Raw genomic sequence first — 21,754 nt, forward strand, 5'->3', positions numbered from 1 at the left:
AAACTTGAGGTGCTCAGCCTGCGACTAACCGGTTGTCTTGTAAAACCGGCTTTTCTGGACTGGAATTGCTCCCAAGCATCAAGGAAGTAGTACATCTTTGTGTCCTGGTTTCCCCAATGTTTATTATCGTAATCAAGGTAAATATGGCTGAAGAAGAAGCCCTCGACGACCCCAGCAGCTCCGCCGCCGTCACCGTCCTGTACCGCGCCTGTGAACCACTCCCCGTCACCGTCCTTGGCGCGGAAGAAGCACACAGTTGTAGCGGACGCTCCTGCCCGCGTCCCGCGTGTAGTAGCGCGCCTTGGCCTCCACCGGCTCCTCGTGGAACCGCCGCACCGCCGCCAGCATCCCCGCCATGGCCGCCTCCGGCACGCCGTGCGCCACCACCTGGAAGAGGCCCACGGTCTCGGCCGCCTCCCTCCGCGCGGCGGCCGGAGAGGTCGATGACGGGGATGGCGACGCGGTTCGACACGGCGTGCGGGGCGAGGGCGTCGGGGTGGTGGTGGAAGATTGGCGTCGAGGACGAAGCTCCTGCCGCCGGCGCTGTGTCCCTGGGTGGCCATTCCTTGGTGAGGATGCTGAGGGCGAGGCAGGAGGATCAGATCTGATCTGTAACCAAGATGAAGAAATGTTAGGCACGAGGATTGATTCCTCACATCTTTTCAAGCCACGCAGATAAGCAAGAACAGCTCGAAAAAGAAAATTAGGTCTCGCCGGAGGCCATGGGATCCGCCTGCCCTTTCCCGAAATGGAAATGGCTACTCTCCTCCCCTCTTTCCCGAAAAATGAAAATGAGGTCGCCGGAGGCCATTGGATCCGCCGAGGCACGAGTTTTTCTCAAAGTATGGATGCTTATTTGTAGAGGACAGATGTTTAATTAATGAACCCGTTTTCCTCTAAGCATCGGTGCTTATTTGTAGAGTGTGCTTAATTAAGTGTCTGTCCTATAATAATAAGCACCGGTGCTTAAAAAAAACTTGGTTTATTTTACTAAGCATCTCTCTAAGCAACCTCCCGTTGTACAAGGCCTAAGCTGACCCTCAAACCTTCCGTAAACATTCAAACCGTGCTGTCCGGGCACGATTTGTCATCCAACGCAGTCTAGCAACGATCCGTCAACGCATTCCGACGTCCCTTTTTTCGCAAATCAAAGACAAACAAAAAGAGACTTTGCAGGAGTCCAAACGTCCACTCGCGAATGAAAAACCACCACTTACCCCGGCCCTCGTTGTTATTTGGCAGAAGGCCGCTAATATTTTGTTGGGAAAAGAACAAATTAAACCATGGTATTCTATTAGTATTAGTCAGTGTGATGATATGTTTTTGTCGACTACGAGGCGCCTACTCGTAATTTCAAGATGATATACCGGCTCGGTCTCTCAAAAGTGCTCATAGAGATAAGGTGCGCATATGTGTGTTTATAGAGTTGAGTGTATGCGCGTATATATAAGAGCTTACGTATGCGCTAGAGTAGTGTTAGTTTTGCTTATTAATGGGTTGTTAATGCCAAGTTGTTAGTTGACGAAGGTTGTATAATTGTTATTTAAATGCTAACTAACCATCAGATTTGGCGGAAGGTGGACGGATTCCATCCGCCGAAAGTAGCTTTGGCCGGCTTGGTTACCATTTTTAAGAAATGGACATTTGAAGACATGGTTGAATGCACAGCTTTCGCATCAGTGTTTACGGATTGGTCCTCATTGATCCATGAACATATGTAGTGTCCGGTTTAGGGGATAGCGTTCAAGATGCTCTTAGCTCATGCCATATTAGCTATCCCAGTTCACCTGACTTTTAAATTTGGGTAAGTTAATTGTCTGACCATTGATTTTTTTGTCGTGATTTGTGTTGTTATTTTTGCTTGTGTTGTTTCATGACTTCTAAGCCTGATTTTTGGCTTGCCCTGTTCCGTAAGTCATGCTAGGGGTAAACCTAGCCAGCATAGCGTCCTCCAAGCCATCGTCGCCGCAGCCATCACCGGCTCGTCGGCGTTTCCTCGGATGGTGGTGCCCGACTCACCCCGCGCGTCGGCTTGCAACCCGGTCCCCGGCTTCCACGTCTACCTGCAGGCCTCCCGCCTCTTCGGGAAGTGCTCACTCGACGTGAGTGTGGTCGCGCCTTCCACGCGCGCACCCGCGCCCATCGACCTCAATGCCACCCGGGTGGTCGGTGGCTCGTCGTCCGGCGGCACGAGGAAACGCGCGCGACAGACGCCGGCCGGCAGGCTCCCGGACGTCCGTAACCTGTTCGAGGAAATGTCGTCGTCCGCCGACGAGGACTACATGCAAAACCTCATCTTCGAGGGTGGTGCGCCGGGCGCTGGCTACGATCCCGACGAGACACAAAGCCAGGACGGCCGCGGGGCGTTCACGCCGGCCGCTGGCTATATCCCGATCAGGCAGCCTTCATGCGTGATCAGGTCGACATCGGCCTGGATGGCTTCCCCCTGGACCACGAGTTCCCGGAGGACTATGGGCTAGAGGAAGAGGACGAGTGCGACATCGAAGCGGAGCCTTTGTTCGAGGACGAGCTCGCCAACCAAGCCGCCGGTCCTAAGCTGAAGCGCAAGAGCAAGCGCACGAAGGCGTACACAGCTGCCGAGGACAAACTTCTTTGCGAGTGTTGACGAGACATTGGACAAGACCCAAAGACGGGCGCCAAGCAAAAGCATTCAACCTTTTGGACTCATGTGCACCGCGAGTTTCACGAGCGCAAGAAGTTTCCACCTTACCAATTTGTGAGCACGCGCGGGTGGGTCTTCATTTCCAAGCGGTGGATGGTGATCCAACAAGAGTGCAACAAGTTTTGCGCCACCCTTGAGAGCGTCAAGGCCCGCCCCGTGAGCGGCATCGGCATGCAAGATATGGTATGATAGCAAGCAAGCGCCTCTTTTGTGTCATCAAGATCATCCTTTTATGTCTTCATTTGCTATCACTTGCCCATATGCTTGCATGGAAACATTTTGTAGGCATTTCAAGCTTTGGAGGCATTCAAGGTTCAACACAATGGCAAGTGCTTCAACCTCTCCCATTGCTATCGGGTCATCAAGGACGAAGAGAAGTTCAAGGCACAATATGCCGCCCTCAAGGCACGTGGGGGGAAGAAAGCCGTGGAGGATGTTGGGGAGGGCGAACCGGCATGGCCGAGGGGGAAGACCAACTCCAAGAAGGAGGACAAGCGAGATGCGGCCACCAACGCCTTGATCGCAAGCGTGGACGGCATGATGAATAAGAAGGACCCAAGGGAGGAGGAGCGCCGGCGTTTCAAGGCGGAGCAAATGGATGCTTTCATGGAGATCCAAAGGAGGAGGCTTGATCTTGACGCCGAGAAGCAAGCCAAGATGTTCGAGCTCAAGGCGGAGAAGCAAGCCAAAATGCTAGAGATCGAGGCCGCCAACGCCAAGACAAAGGTGAAAGAAGTGGCTCTTGCGAGCATGATGACCGGGTGGAGATCATGAAGGTGGATCTCAACACCGTGTCGCCAAGGAAGAGGCCGTGGTTCGAGAAGATGCAGGCCAACATGGTCAAGTTCGACAACGAGTGATCTATGGCGGCGAGGGCCATATTTTTTGTATGCCGGCAGGTGTGCCGGCATGACCACAGGAGCCGCGATGGCGTGGTCGAATTCAAGTCCCACACTGTTTTGTGTGTTGGCATGTGTGTCGGTCGGCTGGCGAGTGCGCTAGTATGAACTGTGGTATTTTCTGAAGCTGGCATTGTATGCCGGCGCTGACATGATGCCGACATGAGACATGGTCGCTGGCATGATCGGCCGCAGGCCTTTTTTTTAAAAAAAAATTGAATGCGGACATGAAATGGATCGGCGCGTTGGGCGCACTGCCGATCCAAATACAAAACTGGACAGACGTGGGGTGGGCGGTCGACCCAAACGGACAAATACACCGTCCGTTTGGGTCGGTCCATTGGAGTTGCTCTAAACTCATGTCATATTAGAAATCCCAGTTTACCTGATTTTTAAATCTGGGTAAGTCAATAGTCTGACCATTGGATTTTTTTACTTGCCCCTGTTTGGTGTAAGTCAATTTTTTTCTTTGGCTGGACTTTTGAGTTGCCCCTCTTTAGGATAAGTCACTTTTTTCTTAGGTTGAATTTTTGACTTCTCCCTGTTTGGTGTAAGTCAATTTTTTCTTTGGCTGGATTTTTGACTTGCCCTACCGTGGGGTAAGTCACTTTTTTATTGTGCTCGAAGCCCGTTACACATTGCATGTTTTTTACATGTTTTTTCTTTTACTTTTCTTTATATTTTTATTCATTTTTTTTCTTTTTTACATGGATAATTTTAGCCTCATTTTAGTTAAATGTAAGTCACCTAAAAATAGATTTTCACCTAGTCAATTTATTTGGTCGTCGATTTCTGCTTTGAGATTCATGCTACTTTTTCTCTTATGCTATTTTAGTTTTTATTCCATTTTCTTTCTTATTTAATGGTAATATTAGTGCCACCTATTGATTCTTTGTTAGATTACCTCATAATTTTGATTTTCTTTCATTTTCTTTATTCTTAAAGGGTAATACCGAAGCCACTAATTCTTTCTTTCGTAGAAAATTTCAGTGTTGTGATTTGTTTTGATTTTATTTTTTTAGTGGTAATACAAATGCCACTAATTCATTCCTTTTGAAAAAACTTATTTATTGTGAAACTTTCACTATTATATGCTTACTCTTGCATATTACCAGAAAGCACAATTTTTGTGTAAATTGTGTGCAAATGTTGTCATTATTTGATTAAGTTTTCGATTATAGAAATTTTAGTATAAAAACGCAATTCAAAGCATGGCAAGAATTCTTAGGAAATAGGGGGAGTTTTGTGGTTGGAAGAAAGCTACGTCTTACTGTAAAGATGATCAGTTGCAATATCTATGTAGGTGTAGCATTTCCCGAGTAAACTGGTCGCAAACTTTGGAAATTATAATTATTATTCCTTTATTTTGAATTTCTTTCTTTTTTAAAGGGTTGTATGAATGCCACTAATTCATTCTTTTAGGAAACTTGATTAATTTTTTATTGTCTTAGTTTTATTTCATTGTCTTCTTCTTAAAGGGCAATATCAAAACCGGTAATTCATTCTTCCTTAGAAAAAACTTGATAATTTGATTATGTTTTAGTTTTTATTTCATTTTCTTTGTGCTCGAAGTGTAACACCAATGCCACTAACTCATTCTTTCTTAGAAATTTGAGTAGTTTGATTTTTTTAATGGTACTCCCTCCGGTCCTTTTTACTCTGCACATTGGATTTGCCACTTAGCTAAGTTTGACCAAATTTATATTAGAAATTATTAGCATCTAATAAATATAATATGAAAATATATTCCGAGATGAATCTAATGATATTGGTGTTGTTATGTAAATGTCAATAATTTTTTATATAAACTTGGTCAAAGTTGGATGTGATTGACTTCAGACAAACTTAATATGCAGGGTAAAAAGGACCGGAGGAAGTAATATAGATGCCACTAATCAATTCCTTGATAGAAAACATTTTCTTTGTACGAAAGCGTAGTTAACCGTCGCTCGCACGCAGACGACCGGCAGGCAGGGCGACAAGGAGCGGCCGAACCACACTATCCTAATCGTCAATCATCATCACGACTTTCCACCCAATCACAATCACGTGCGGGCCCACCCACGCACACACACGGACAGGGGCATTTCCGTCACCCAAATCTATCTCCTTCCACTTCCACCCACACACACAGTCGCCATCGCCACTCCTCTCCGACCCATCGCTCTCCACCACTCCACGCGCCCCCCCGAAACAATGGCGGCCGACGACGCCGACGACGCGCCGCCGACCAAGCCCCCTCCCCCGGACGCCGACGGCGCAGGCCAGGCCGGCGCCGAGGCCCTGGCGGCCTACCTGGGCGTCGCCTTCGCGCTCTTCCTCGCCTCGCTCCCGGCCGGCGCGCGCCACGTGGCCTCGCTGCAGTCGCGGGGCCGCATCCTGGCCACGCGCCTCCTCGCCGCCGAGGACCAGCTGCGCCAGCTGCGGGCCCGCCGCCGCGAGGACGCCCGGGCCAACGCGCGCGCCGCCGAGATCTTCGCGGGCCACCGCGCGTCCTGGGCCGAGGCCGAGCGCCGCCTGCTGGCCCGCGCCGCGGCCGCGGCCGACGAGGCCGCCTCCCTCCGCGCGCGCCTCGCCGACGCCGAGGCCCAGGCCGCCGCGCTCCGGGCCCGCGCCGACCGCCTCGAGCGCGACGCCGCCGACCGCGACGGGCTGCTCAACGCGCTCCTCGCCGCCACGGGCAACGGCGCCGGGCAGGACGAACCCGGTGCGCGGCAGCACCAGCGCGCGCCGGATCCGGCCGAGGGCTACGGCGACACCGACGCGGAGGCCCTGGCCGCGGCCGCCGCGCTCTACGCCCAGCAGCGCCAGCAGCAGGACGGCTTCGGCGGCGGCGACGACTTCTACACCTCCTCCTCCTCGTCCTCCGCGGCGGCGGCGTCGGGAATGCCGCCCTGGATGGACTCGCGCTCCAAAGGGTGGCAGGTAAGCCGACAAAAAGTTCCCCCTTTTTCCCCCATTGACCTCTCTTCTGCCATGATTCCACCATGGAAGTGCGTGTCTCCTACTATTACTACTGAATTAGACTCTGAAGAACGCAAAATTATTAATGTCAACCGATGGACACTCCATCGAATCCGGTTCTGCTTTTAAACATCATAAAATCATTCTGAAGACCACTCCTCCTACATTATCCTGGTAGAAATTTGTAGTAGAAACACCTCGCTTAATTGCAGATTTTGCCCGTGCTCCTATCAGTTCTGTTTGGCTGATGCTCCATGCTAAAAACATTATCCTGCACTGGTAGGTCTGCATACACATTTTTCCAGGAGTGATAGTGATAGTGATAGTGATAGTGATACCCCTGAATCTCCATGAGCAAAGTGCCCTGCATGTCGTACCCACACAATACAACAGACAAATGACCACTTTGACAGCAGCCCCTTGGATCAATTAGGATGCCGGCACTGTTTCTGTGGGGTGGGGGCACCCTTGCATCTGCATCCAACACACAATCTCATCTGGCCCATTTCTAGACCTATCTATGGTCACAGACTTCCTGGTGCTGGCCATGGTAACAGTGACCTGTAAGATGACTAGTCCAGTACTGCACCAAGATCATCATAGGCTGCTGGCCATAGTTTTTAGCTCTGTCTCTTCTTGCTATAATCATGTATTACCTCAGACTAAATTCTATGTACAAGTCTGGGTTTGGGGTGCCTTGTTGAGCATGTGGATAAACTACTGCCAAACATCAGTGCATGCCTTCTATGACTGCATATGCTTATTTGATTCTGTTGTTTCATTGGGTGCACACTGGATATGCGCGCAGCATTTCTACTTCCACTGATTTGTTGTGTCAAGGATAGCAGTTTACGCTTTGTTTCGAAACAATTGGAAGAAGACTGTTTTGAAATAGTTTGACAACGATTTGAATTAAAGCATCGAAAACTCTTGTTTTGAATCCACACTGTCCTTTTGGTTGCCCTTTCTATAGTACATAGCCTGCAAAGCTGCCATTAAGGCTATCAACCATATTGTGAATTTGTCCAAACGAGTTGCGATGCCGTAGCTCAAACGTGATCTACAAGAACTAGTGATGCTTGGTGAACCGAAGGTTAAAAGAATGTGTTGACATGGGGAGATCAAGTGGACACATACCAGCGGTATCTCGAGGTATCCAAAGAATAGGAGCTATGAGGGGACACTCTAATTTGGCTTTGCTTTGTATAGAGTACATGGTGGGCTATAAGACTAGGAGGACAGAGACAACATTTGTGGAAACAACTCAACCAATTGCAGATTTTCCCCATGCTCCATGATATCTCAACTTATCAGTTTTGTTTGGTTGATGCACTCTGCTGTGGTAGGTCTGCATACACATTTTCCCTGAATCTCCACGAGCAAAGTGCCATGCATGCCGTACCCACAATAGAACAGACAAATAACCACTTTGAAAGCAGCCCCTTGGATCAATTAGGATACAGGCACTGTTTTTGTGGGGGCGCCCTTGCATCTGCATCCAACAAAGAATCTTGTCTGGCCCGTTTCTAGACCTATATGGTTGTCAGATACTCACGGGCATCCTGCTGTTTGCTCATGGTAACAGTGCCCTGTAAGATGAGTAGTTGAGTACTGCACCAAGATCATCATAGGGCTGCTGACCTTAGTTACTGACTTACTGTACAGGATGAACACCCACGTTTTTTTAGCTATGTCCTCCTCTCAGCATAATGCCATGTCATGTATTCCTTCAGCCTATTTCTTATGTACAAGTTTTGGTGCCTTGTTGAAACATAGATAAACCACACAGCAGTTCATGCCTTTTTTGACTGCATATGCATTTATCGAAGAGAAAGTTCATGCCCATATCAAGCGGAAAAGACACAAACTACAGCTGATCCGCCCTTCACGAGTAATTTCTTATTTGATTCTGTTGTTTCGTCTAGTACTCATTGGACGTGTACGCTGCATTTCTACTTCCACTGATTTGCTGTGTCCAGAATGTTACTTGACAAAATGCTCAGAGGGGATACCTACAATTCCAAAAAAATTAAAATCCATCAGAGAGGGTAAGAATTAGAAGAAAAAATGTTTTGAAGTGGTTAGGCAATGATTTGAATCAAAGCATGAAAAACTGTAGTTTTTTAATCCACACTGTCATTTGGTTGCCTTTTATATATTACATAACTTTTAAAGCTGCCATTAAGGCTATCAACCATATTGTGAAACTGTCCAAACGTGTTGCTGTGCCATAGCTCAAATATGATCTACGAGAACTAGTGATGCTCTGATAACAGAAGGCTAAAAGACAATGTGGTTTTACATGGGCTGATCAAGTGGGCACTAGTGGTATCCAAAGGGTAGTAGCTTTGAGCGGACACTCAATCTTGGCTCTGTTTTGCATAGGGTTTGTTCACTCAGACATGAGAGGTGAGATCGATTATATGATGGAGACAGATGGAGGAGCAGAAAGTGTTGGGGGGCTAGTGGCTACAAGACTGAGAAAATAGGACAACCAAGTGTTGCGGGTAAGAGGGAGGTGTCAGACTTCAGAGACAGAGAGGAGTGAAGGATGAGGATTGTTTGGTGATAGATGAGGCTGGGGTGGTGAAGGAGACACCAGTAAGCTGATATTAGTTCTGTACTTTTGTAAACTGCAAATTCCTCAATGTTCCTATATCATCTAGTATGGCAACACAGATATGCACATATGCATTAGCTGTTTGCTATTGGTCTCATGTATGTCAAAACATTACATATATCTGCAATGATAGGATAATGGTGATCTTGCATTTCTTCGCAAAGGGAACGAACTTGGATTTTTGCCCCATATTTTGTTCATTAGCAGTGAAGGTATATAGATCTTATATGTATCTCGTAAGTTTGTATTGATCGAATTATTTTCGGACTTCCAAGTAACAAAATTCACTAGGTTAATTTCGTATGATCCAGATATAAAGGCTTATTCAGTCTTACAGCCTGTCAGCTCCTATGCTGTTTGTTCTTTGCTGTCTTAGTCTGTTCTTTCCTTTTGTATAAACTGCAAACTCTTTTCTTGACCTCTCCCTCCATATGCTTTGCCTCACTTTTCCCAAATCAACGTTAAGAGTGAGCTTGCTATTCGTCATTCAGTATTTACCTCTGTTCTCAACGGTGCAGAGTCAAAAAAGCAAGATAGGGAATAAAATCAGCAACCCACTTAAATATAGTCAACCGACTCAGTTAAGGACGATTCACTAGCTGATGCTGTTTCAGTTCAAGTGATTATCTAGTTCTGAGAAATTTGATTCTTCGTTTTTGATAGGGTTATGCCGTGGCTGGCAGTCAACCTACTTGTTTTTCTGGTTATTGTCTCAAGGATTCTTGATGTAAAACTTTTCTTGCTTGCTCATATTGTTGTGTCACAGTTAGCTAGAGCATTGTTGGATTGTAACTTGTTTTGCCCCTATGGTCACTCAGTTTTACTTGCATCTTGCAGGACATGAAGTATGAATCAGTTGAGTCAATGTACAACACAAAGCTTGCTGTACCACGGTGAGTATTTAACTGAGGCAAACATTTTTGTGAAGCAGCAACCAAATAAATGCTACTTGTTTCCTCTCATTTCTAAACCATCTTTTTCACCAGGAGAGAATCACCTTGGAAGGTGGATGTGGAATCGTCAGGAGTTCCTGCAAAGCTCCGGCTGCTTGAGCAGGAGTTAATTAATCTGGAGAAGGTTGGAGATGGAGATCTATCCAAGATCCCGTTGGTGATGAGGAAGCAAGTAAAGAGATACCAAACTCTTGCTGGGAAGATCGATGATCTTTGCAAACGGATGGTAGGTTTCATCATCTGACATGGCATATGCGTACTGCTCTCGCAAGGCACATGCAGTCTATATAACCTAACTTGGCTGGTAGTACCGCATCACTGTTATTTAAACGCATCATCCAACATATGATGTGATTAACATCCTTGTGACCTGACTATTGATGCATTGCTAAAGCCTAAAGGTAAACACAGGAATGACCTCAGTGCTATACTAGCTTGTAAGCTAACTGTTACACTAGTTCATAGAAGTAGGAGATAGTTTCATATTGGGGCAATTGTTTCCTGGCTCTATTGCATGACTCTTGAGGCAGTATAGTATTACTTCTTCCTATTGCTATTTAACCGGCTGCAATAAGAAAAACTAACCTATTATCTATTTGTGCAGCAAGCTAATGACCCCTGCGATTCAACACCCAACTCGGAGTTGAGAACACAGCGGCAAACAGAGTACTTGCTGGAAGCATTCCACCTTCAGCACCGAGCAGCTGAAACAAGGCAGAAGCTGGGCACAGTGCAAGCAGAGACCGCGAAAAGCAGCTTCTGCGATGAGCTGCCAGCAGAAGCCAAAGTGAGCACAAGAAGAGCACTAAGTGCAGTCAGGAACAATTTCAAGGAAATCCAGCGAAGCCTGGAGATTTGGCTGGCGAGGATCCTCGGAGACCTCGAGGGCATGCTGGCGAGGGACGGGGCATCCCGGATAAGAGAGTACATTCTGTCCCCCTACGCGTCTGCTGTTCGATGAGCGCGGCTCTGATGGAGTGTTTTGACTTAATTCACGATGTGTGCACTACATTGATGTGCCGTCGTCAGGTAAGTTACCAAATGCAAATTCAGCATGTGAAGCCTATCTGCCTATGGCCGCCCCTTGTGTTCTTAGTTGGTATTCTTGCAACCCCTGGCAAATGTGAAGAGGGGTGATCTAAGACCACGTCAAACCTCAGATCACATTTTGATCCAACCCTCCACAATCCCATCTCTTTCACCTCTCAGTATCAAGGTTTGACACGGAATTCCGGTCATGTTTTAGATCACTTGTCTTCACATTTTATCAAGATAACTGTCAAGAACACCGCGTGACAAGGGTGCGTCCAGTTTGTAGCTCATTTGGGTAGCAGTTGTACATGTGGTATGTGCTTATGATTTCTGGTGGATTCATCATACTGTATGCCCGTATGTAGCACATTTCTTCCATGCACAGAATTGCACCAGTGTTGTTATTAATCTATAAGGTTATTACTGATCTGCGCACATTGTGATTGTTGAGCCAACATGCCACATTGCAGTGCTAGGATATTTTGTTATGTTTTTTGTATGCCTATCATTACTGCATAAATAAATAAAATAGACAGATAAAGATGTCTGGCATGCATAGGAAATGAGGATTAAGCATGCTCAAGTCAAGCATTGTGACAGGTTCTCAACATGAACATGGTACACCTGCATTCATGCAGTGACAGTCCATCACAGGTCACATGGGCTGGGCATCATGGCACTGCCCTAATTAAACCCTAAATAAACATTTCTCTTTCCCCTCTCCCCCTCCTCTCTCTCTCTCTCTCTCTCTCTCTCTCTCTCTCTCTCTCTCTCTCTCTCTCTCCCAGTTCCAACCCCAAACACAAACTAACTCCATATATACTTGTAATTAAGTGCCAGTAGTAGTATCAGATACTATTAATCTTTCCCCCTCCCTTGCATCACAAAGCTTGAAGCTTCAGAGTGAAAGTATCCCAGTTTTAACTTTTACCAATGGAGAAGATTCAGAGGTACTGCGCGTGTATCCTCTCCTTGTTCTCCTCCCACCACAGCTTGGCGTTCAGCTCCGCAAACTTCTCACGGCTGCAGGCAACACGATGATAATAAGTTTCAAGAACCCCAAAGAATCATCATCTGATCATGTGCTGGATTCAGAGAAGGAAATGGACGGGAGAGATTTGGACCTGAAGCGGACGCGCCGGAGCTCGCGGGCGCCGTCGGCGAGCTCGCGGACGGTGATGTACACGCCGGGCTCGTCCTGGATCACCCACTCCGTCACCTCCAGCTCGCTGGCGTTGCTGATGGACACGTCGTCCGGCAGGGACGAGGTGGTCGTCCTCGCCGGCTCCGGGAGGTCGGGCTCGTTCTGGCGCTGCGGGTGTGGCTGCTGCTGCTGCCAGGCGCGCTCCGACGGGTTGGACGACGACGGCGGCGGCGGGGACAGCGGGCCGCGGAAGCTGTGCTGCCGCGCCGCGCCGGCGCCGCCTGGGCCGGCGGCCGCTGCGGAGGGCTGCGGGCGGGCGAAGGCCGCGCCCCAGGCGATGCTCTCCGGCGCCGGCGACGGCGTCGCCGCCGGGCTCCCCATCGTGGAGCCCACCTGCGACTGCGAGTAGAACGACTCCCTCTGCTGCAAACAAATCCTTGAGCCTTAAGCAACGATGCACGACGATGGCGCCGTCGCCGGACAGACGGAGAGAGAGAGCGGGTGAGCGATGGTGACACTGACCTCGCCGTCGTCGTCCCGGGGCGCGTCGGGGAGCACCTGGCGGCTGAAGCGGCGGACGTTGTAGAGCTCCATGATGCGCTCGTTGTTGTCGCCCCACCACCGCTGCGCCTGCCACTTGTCGTACATCTCCCGGCTGAACCGGATGCGCTTCAGGTCGTTGCCGGCGCCGCCCGCCAGCGACACGAACGTGATCTGCACCCCGGGCTCCACCTGCGCCACCCACTCCCGCACCGCCGCCTCGCCGCCCGGGCCTCCGCCCCCGCTGGGCGGCCGCTCCCACGCCGGCGTGGAGCTCGCGCTCGACGCCGCCGTGCCGCCCCCGCCCCCGGCGCCGTGGCCCAGGTACGTGGCCGGGGGCACCGCCATGTCGTCCTGCACCACGCCCGGCCGGTAGTAGCCGCTCCGGTACAGGGACGTCGTCCGGCCCCTCGGCGGCGGCGAGCCGCCCCGCTTCGGCACCCCCTGCCTCTGCGTGCCTCCCGACAGCTTCAGCACCATGTCCTTGAGCTGCACCGTCCAACAAATTCAAAGTGTCAGAATCAAACATATGTTGAATCAATACAGAACACCATTGTTAGCGCAGCTGATGTTCATGCTTCAAATGCAACAGAGTTTGCAGCTAGCTCCAGACCAAAATTCAGAGATGCATACTACTTACTCCTAGATTGTAGCAACTGCAGGACTGCATCTCTCTCAGTGATTCAAAGACTCTAAACTATAATTAACAACCAAACAGAACAGTCTCCAAGCAACTGCTGAAGATTCTGCAGTGAACTTCAGGAAGCTCAGCTCAAGTGTTTCTAAACCTATCAATCCTGATCTTACTTTACTGTGCCATCTGGTGTGAAGTTCAGACGAACTGCATTCCACATGGCCATTTTATATATAATGCGGTCTCCGGTCAAATGATAATGCTAGGTGATGCCGGCTCCTGATGCTGCGCCTTTAGGGGTCAGAGAAATGACATGTTCAAAGATTATGTTGCACTCCTCTGCTTTGACCTCATGGCCAGTCCCTCCACTGGTAATGGTAAACACTCCTTTAACTTTCAGTCCCTCCACTGGTACTGCACCAATGGAGAAGATTCAGAGGTACTGCACCAATGTCATGTTTGTTGCTTTCACTCACACAACAGCTTGCTACTAACTGTTGGCTAGCTGTTTTACACTTGCTAGTTAGTAATTCATGACAGTATGTGGTGAATTCTCACCCTAATCAAAGGTAATTAAGTAAAATACCACATGGTCACTACACTAGTACAATGTTGCTCTCTGCATCTAGCTTAGATAGGGCCAGTTGAAGCAAGCAAACAAGGATGGATTCTCTGACCCATTTGCTTTCCTTTTTGTTCTCTTTAACCACACACATACTATAGTCTATAGAAACATACCTCTGTCCATGGTGTTTTTTCAGTCTCCTGTATGTTTCATCTACAGTCAGATTTGGCCCCTTTCATGATAGCACTAGCACCCATCTTTTGATGCATCCCCCTCCCTGACCTCTTTTATCAGGCAAAAGATAAAATTTAAAAATTGAAGATCCCCACACAGCACAGCACAGAGCTGGGGATTGGATTCTTGCCTTGCTGCTGGAGGCTGCAGCAGCAATATGCTTGGCACATCCCTGTCTATCTGTCTGTCCATCCATCTAGGCCAGGGGATCTCTTTCACATTCTCTCCTTTTGAGAAAGCATGCATCCTTGTACATCAATCTACCCGACTATGTACTATCTTGTATGGGGATGAGTCATCTACATCCACTTTCTTTTTCCATTCAAAAAGAAAAGAGAAAGAAAAGGAAAGAACAAAGGAGGAGCCAGATATGGGAGGAAGTTTTGAAGTTGATCAAAGCTTCTTTGTGACAAAAGAAGAGGGGGAGGAATAGTCCATGGCCGCTCTTTGATCGTTTAGAAAGAAGCATCTCAAGACATGTATGAATAGATAAACGTATGGTTGATCATTTGTATTTGCTTAAAGCGTGTGCTTTGTTCCAGGAATCTCTCCGCGCACATTTATACATATGAAACCATAGTGCATCCTTCCACATCGATCTATGCGTTTATCTCATATGGGGATGGGACATCTGCATGAACTCTTTTCTTTTGTCCAAAAATAACAGAAAAGAAACTAAGAAAGGCGTGTGGGTGTTGTGAGCGAGAAGGTTTTGAAGGTGATCAAAGCTTCTTTGCCACACAAAAGAAGAGGTGGAATGAACTCTTTGTTGCATGCATCTGAACACATATTTTAGAAAGAAGCATATTTATATATAGTATGGAGTGGATGATTTTTGTATGTGCCTTTTGCTTTGTTCCAGGAAACCCTCCACAAGGAGATGACACAAAGTGAAAGGTGGTTGTATCTAAACCATATAACTGTGTATGCATGTATGGTTGCAGCAGCAGTGCAGGCATGATGCCATGGCCTACACTGTCTCCATCTGTTCCCTGATTTTGACCAGGCCATCTTTGATTAACTTGCTGTGTAGTCTAGTTTGAATTTATTTTTTCCGAATGTCTTACTGCGGTTCATTAAAGAGTTGCTCAAAGAGCACGTACTTAATTAGCCAGTGACCTTGGCTGGCTGGGGTCAAGGATTCAGAAGCAGAAAAAGGCAACGATCCAATGTGTGGACTGTTGACAAGAGATAAGCAGTTAACCAAGTAGTGAATGCGGCTACTACATCTTGTGTGGACTGAAGGTTTGACCGGCAGCGATGATGAAGAATGAAGCAGATGGACGGCTGAAAATGCTTGCAAGTTGAATTGAAGTGGACGTTGGCCGGTGAGAAAAGGAAAAGTGGCGCCACGCCATACATGTACGTAGTATGTAAGTACTCCCTTTGTTCTCTTAAATACAAGTCTTTATAGAGATTCTAATATGAACTACATACGGATGTATATAGACGTAGTTTAGAGTGTAAATTCACTTATTTTGCTCCGTACGTAGTCCATATTGAAATCTCTTAAAAGACTTATATTTAGAAACGCAGGGAGTACGTATGAATGTGGGCTTTGAATGTAGAGGCACGAAGAGATATTCGTCTGGCTGTGTGGCTGTGTGTGTGTGTATGGTATGGTACGGTAGTAGTGTACTATAGTGGGGGTCATATATTAACAAAAAGAGAAGGAGAATATATAAAGAGGGTGAGGGTGCAGAGGAGAGGAGGTGGCAGAAACTTTGGCATGCATGCAGTGCGCTGCTGTGCTTGGCATTGGCGTTGGCGTTGGCGTTGGCGTTGGCATGCCATGTATGCTTGCACTTTGCCCAAAGAGAAAAGAGAAAAGACCTCTCCCTCCCTCCTGGTATTCTGATGGTTGGATCTTGGATGGATGCGTTTCTTCTTTCTTCTTTTCTTTTTCTTTTTGGCACTCGCTGATGAGTGGCGATTAAAGCCGTCGATGGGCAGCGTCGATCGCAGCTGATCCGATTAAAGGCACGTAACACTTACAAGCTAAAGAAGGCAGAAATGGAATACTACAAGGTTGAAGAAAAACCAACCCAGCAGCACCTGCAGCTGCATGATAGGATAGTTTGCAGCTCTTGGTATCCATATGTAACTGTAACGCAACGCAGCAGCAGTGTAGTGTAGTGTAGTGTAGAGCGAGAGAGGTTGCTAGCTGCACCGGTCGGTCGTCCTGGCGGCCGTAGCAGCATGCATGCACTAGTGTGGACAGGTACATGCATGGTCCATATGGAGCCCACGGCCGGCCGTGTAGCCGTGTAGCTCTAGGTGCAGATGGATGGATTGGATCGGACATGGACATGTGCGTGCATCGGGATTGCCGCCTACACGCACAGTCTCATGCAGTGTAGTAGCTCCAGGACCAACCAGGCAGAGAGGTAGGTGTGGAGGCTGGACCGGAGAAGAAGATAGCCAGGCACAGTCTCATGCAGTGTAGTAGCTCCAGGACGACGACGACATGTCCCTGCTGTCTCTCTGTCTGTCTGTGCATATGATATGCCAAACACGAAAGGAAAGCGACGCCACGCGCGCAGAGCAGCTAATCACTACCGCCGCACCACTAGACCAACATCATCATCACCATCATCAACCGTGTCCGTCTCACTTTAACAAATAAAACTAAAGCTACATGTTTGCTCCTACTGACTACTCTACTTGTCATGCATGTTGGCTTGAGATTGAGAGGACACCGTTTCAAGTTGAAAACCCACAAAAGAAAGAATACTTGTCCAAACATCTGTTGCCATGGGTGGGTGCTTCGGTCGACCGATCAACAACTACTGTTGCATGTGTGTGTGTGTGTGTGTGTGTGTGCCGTGCGTAGCGTACGTGTGTTTGCCGCACGTACGTACTACTTCCTCCGATCCAAAATACAAAGCGTTTTTGGTTTTGGTTTAAATTAGGAGCACAAAACAAGCACCAAGAATCGATATACTCCCTCCGTAAAGAAGGACGGGGTCCCTGTGTGCATCTTGAACAAATTTGAAGAGAGAGATCAATCAACTTGAACAAAAATGCATGCATCTTACCGGTAGATTCCACGTACAAACCTAGCTAGCTAGATGCGTCAGCATGGCGCTGCTGGAGCAAGCGAGGGAACCGACCACCGCATGCAGGGACGGGACGGACGACGTACCTGGGAGGTGAGCGACTTGACGGGGTCCCTGCATGTCGGCGTGTCCCTGTCGCCGCCGGCGCCGTCCCGCTCCCTCTCCCGGCCGCCGCCGCCTTCTTCCTTGTTGACGCACGCGATGCAGGCCAGCATCTTCTCCCCCTCCTCCCTTCTCTTCCACCAGCTGGGTCAGCCTCTCCTCTTCTTGCTACTTTCGAATATGGATCCCCACACCCCGCTCCACTCGGCACTCTGCAGCGGCAGCGGCCTGATGGCTGTATATATATGCCCCCTCACTGGGACTGGGACTGGGATGGATGGATCCGCTTGTAGCTTGAGTATATGGAGCTGCTCTCTCTCTCTCTGCACTCTCTCTCTCTCTCTCTCTCTCTCTCTCTCTCTCTCTCTCTCTCTGCTTTGAGGCTTTGAGCGTCCACTGAGGGAGCTGAGCAATGCGCAATGCAGAGTTGCAGACGCGGCTAAATAAGCTAGTACCTCGCTGCTGAGTAGGAGTAGCACTTTAATACTCGTGGTGCGCGGGGGCAACTGTTACCTCGCGGTTAAAAAAGACAATAGCCTTGCTCTTGCTAGGATCGATCGAATAGCTAGCCAGCTGCCTTCCTTCTGCCTCATACTACGACATGTGCTGTGATGGCCTGCCTCATACTACGACATGCAACGCACCACTCTACTTTTTCGTGCTTTGGTGCCATCGACGACGCGACGCAGCCTTGCTCATGAATCATCCCTCGCTTTCTCTTTATTTCCTCCTTATCGATCGCTCCATGGATCGGTCCGCGTGCTCCGATCTGCATCTGCTTCGATCCATTCCACCATCGCGCGTGCTGCATGCAGAGATGGAACACCGGCCGGCCTCCATGGTCGAGGTCTTAGGAGGTACCAGTACGATGACGAGCCCACACATGCATGTAATCTCTTTCGTCTGCTACGGCCGGCTGCTTTGCTCTTTGTGCTGGTCGGCCGCTAGCTGTATCTATGTGCCGCCGTTGCAGTGGTGTACAGTACTAGTGGAGTACGTACGCTGGGCCTTTGTCGCCACTACATCCATGTCTCCTTCCTTCGCCAGCGCCGTACCGTACGTCCCTCCGTCCATCTACAGCACGGTGCTGTCGACTCTAGCTATTGCTGGACACCGTCGCACCCGGCAGAAATCACTGTTTTGACCTAAGGACGAAATCAATTCACAAACTGAACTGTCCTAGAAAAAAATTCACCCAACTGATCTTTTTGTATGGCGCCCGACAGTTATGCGTCACACTATACTGTGCAGCCCCTAACACACAGGCGCTACACATCTGAACAGCGTGGCACCCCGGAGCCAGGCCTGGCCCCACCCCTGATTGTGCAGCGCCTAGGCGAAAGGCGCTACACTATCATGTGCAGCGCCTAGACGAAAGACGCTACACATGCATTTACTAACCGCCTCGGGGCAACAGAGAGCAAAGCTGAAAATTGCTAAGTCAGTATGCAGCGCCTGAGAGCTAGGCGTTACAAGATACAGTGTAGCGCCTAACGTCTAGGCGCTGCAAGATTGATCCACCGCGTATGGCCTGACCGACTGAGCTGTAAACGCATAGGGCGTGGCGTGACATGACATGCACGATCAAAATTTGAGTTACTACCTGCACTTGCCCTGCCTTGCTCGCTGTAGGTAGATATGCCATGCGATGGATCTATCCCTACTGCTGGTAAGTTCTGTTGCGCATTTACTGTTTACGTACGTACTGCCCTGCAGTGGCTAGTAGCGACAGCTCTGTGCTTCTGTTTTACTGTTACCACCACGGGCCGGCCGACACTGTTCTTGATTAACTACACTGGCTAGATGCTAGTTGCAGGGGCGGAGCCAGGATTCAGACATGAGGGGGGCGAGGAAGATAATAATTGTTCGAGAGACACAACACAATAATATAGTCTAAAAAATGTAACTTCATTGTATTGCAACATACGTCCAGTACTCTCTTTGTCCCAGTAAAGTTGAGACATTTATTTTGGGACGGAGGGAGAAATATATAAAAGAAGACTACATATCCGTGAGTTGCACATCAACTGGACTTGGGTTCGAATTATTATGTAGAAAGATTTGCATTTGCCATGACAGTCTGGGCTAGAAGCAACGGGCTTGAAAACCAAAATGTTTAGTTGTATTCTCTCTTCATCATTCAGTGATTGAAATAAACGAGCAGTAAAATTAGATTCTTAAATTGTAATTCTACTGTATCTAATTAGTAAATTATAAACCACTGCCTTCAACGGAATTGTATTAATTCAAAAAGATTATTATTTGCCAGTGATGTACCTTTGGTTCATTGAAACAGATCTTGTGGTGCGTGATGCCGGTGCAGCAGACAAACCGGCATGGTCCCCATCGTGGACTCAGTCGCCGGAGTGGACAGTGGAGTGCCCTCTACCCTGTGACGCAGCGGCGGAAGCAGCGAGAGCCGAGAGACGGCGGTGGAAGCAGCGAGAGTCGAGAGACGGCGGCGTAGGGCCTTGCGGTGCCAGCAGACCTAGAAGCCACGATGCCCACGAACGAAATTACAGGGTAGATAGGAAACTGACTGCCTGATATTACGGATGCACGTAATTCTTTTCTTTCTGATATGTACAACTAGCGATGCTTTCTCACGTTGGGCTTTGGGCTGGAAAGGTGTCCTGCTAGGCCATTAGCTTTCGACATAGGTCTACAAGTGGTCTGCACTTTACGTATTCGTACTGATGTGTACTAGTACTCCCTAGTAACGGAAACTCACAGGGGGGGCGAAGCCATGGGGGGTGTCTGACCCCTGCTCGCACCCCCCTGCCTCCGCCTCTGGCTAGTTGTACTCCACTGCTCAATGCCTGGTCATTACTGAAGGAGAGACAAAATCTGGCGAAACTAAACGGAAATATACTACTCTCTCCCGTGCGCATTCACTCTTGTTGATCTTTGGCTACATATTCCTTTTATTTAATCGATCCATGCACATATGCTCGTTCTGATCATACCCCGGGCTCTTTTTTTTTTCTTTCTACGAAGATCATTTGATCTGATTGCATAGTGGCCGACACACAACAAGGATGGAGAAGATCCGCGGTGACCGTCCAAGGGTCCGTGCTTGCTTGCTTTAAACCGCAGGAGCATGGGTTACAAATACGTGACCAGCAGCCAGCCCCTGCCCGTGAGCCAGCCAACCTGCAGATCGACCACAGCAGGTAGTAACTCAAATTCTGACTGTGCATGTCATGGCATGTCAGGTCACGCCGCGCCCTATGCGTTTAAGCTCGCCGGTCAGGCCACGCGTGGTGGATCAATCATGCAGCGCCCAGAAGTCAGGCGCTACACTGCATAGTGTAGCGCCTAGCTCTTAGGCGCTGCACATTGACTTAGCAATTTTTAGTCTTGCTCTCTGTTGCCTCCGAGGCGGTTAGTAAGTGCATGTATAGCACCTTTCGTCTAGGCGCTGCACATGATAGTGTAGCGCCTTTCGCCTAGGTGCTGCACCATCAAGGGTGGGGCCAGGCCTGGCTCCGGGGTGCCATGCTGTCCAGATGTGTGTTAGGCGCTGCACAGTGTAGTGTGGCGCCTAACTGTCGGCCGCCACATAAAAAGATCAATTGGGTGAATTTTTTTTTCAAAACAGTTCAATTTGTGAATTGATTTCGTCCTTAGGTCAAAACAGTGATTTCTGCCGTCGCACCCTACACGAGGACTGCCGACACGCGCGTACATGTCTCGCCTTCGTGGGCAGCAGACCCAAATGTTCAAACGTACTGTACTTACTAGCACAATGGCAACCCTTTTAATTTACCGCCCACCCCACACACATACGCCCTGCCTCCCTCAACCCCTCTAGATGTGTCAAGCCGAGCTCGCAGGCGGCGTGGCGGCGGTGGCAATCCGTGGTAGGGAGATGCCATGCGTAGCACACCAGCCGCAACTGTGACGACGACGACCCAAGAGCAAATCGAATGGTAACATAGAAAGCTTAGGGTTGGGTGGGGGAGGGATCACTCACGATGAAGAAGACAATCGCGTCGCAAACATATAGGGTTTGGGTGAGGCGGTGGCGGTTTGGCATTCTTGCCGGCCAGCTACCTAGGGGGGGGGAGAGGAAGACGATCGGTTGGTTGACGAGCAAGCGCGACCGCAATCAAAGAGTTTTAACCAACATTTCAAAAGAAGTTTTGGGTGCACAAATGTTTAAGCAATGGCAATCCTGTTAATTTACCACCCACCCGGCACACATACGCCCGCCTCCCTCAACTCCTCTAGATGTGTCAGTCGTAGCTCGCACGTGGTGTGGCGGCGACGGCAATCCGCGGTAGGGAGAAGATAGGCGACAGGCGTAGCTCACTAGCAACGAC

The 21,754-nt window shown here is 49.0% G+C and overlaps 1 protein-coding gene and 1 long non-coding RNA gene across 2 annotated transcripts; one reads left to right on the forward strand and one right to left on the reverse strand.

The window, feature by feature from the left end:
- The first annotated feature begins 5,763 nt into the window (after window positions 1-5,763).
- On the forward strand, window positions 5,764-11,543 carry LOC119287321. The gene is made up of 4 exons (XM_037566847.1): window positions 5,764-6,507; window positions 10,004-10,059; window positions 10,153-10,345; window positions 10,724-11,543. Exons 1-4 carry the CDS (start codon window positions 5,779-5,781, stop codon window positions 11,078-11,080), a joined length of 1,335 nt encoding a protein of 444 aa, XP_037422744.1. The 5' UTR covers window positions 5,764-5,778; the 3' UTR covers window positions 11,081-11,543.
- Window positions 11,544-11,720: 177 nt separating this feature from the next.
- LOC119287322 lies at window positions 11,721-12,560 on the reverse strand. Its single transcript, XR_005140815.1, has 2 exons — window positions 12,276-12,560; window positions 11,721-12,174 (listed from the first exon to the last, which is right to left on the reverse strand). It is a non-coding gene; the product is annotated as an uncharacterized LOC119287322 (long non-coding RNA).
- Between the last annotated feature and the right edge of the window lie 9,194 nt (window positions 12,561-21,754).

This window comes from Triticum dicoccoides, chromosome 4A, assembly GCF_002162155.2.
Source record: "Triticum dicoccoides isolate Atlit2015 ecotype Zavitan chromosome 4A, WEW_v2.0, whole genome shotgun sequence".
NCBI classification, from domain to species: Eukaryota; Viridiplantae; Streptophyta; class Magnoliopsida; order Poales; family Poaceae; genus Triticum; species Triticum dicoccoides.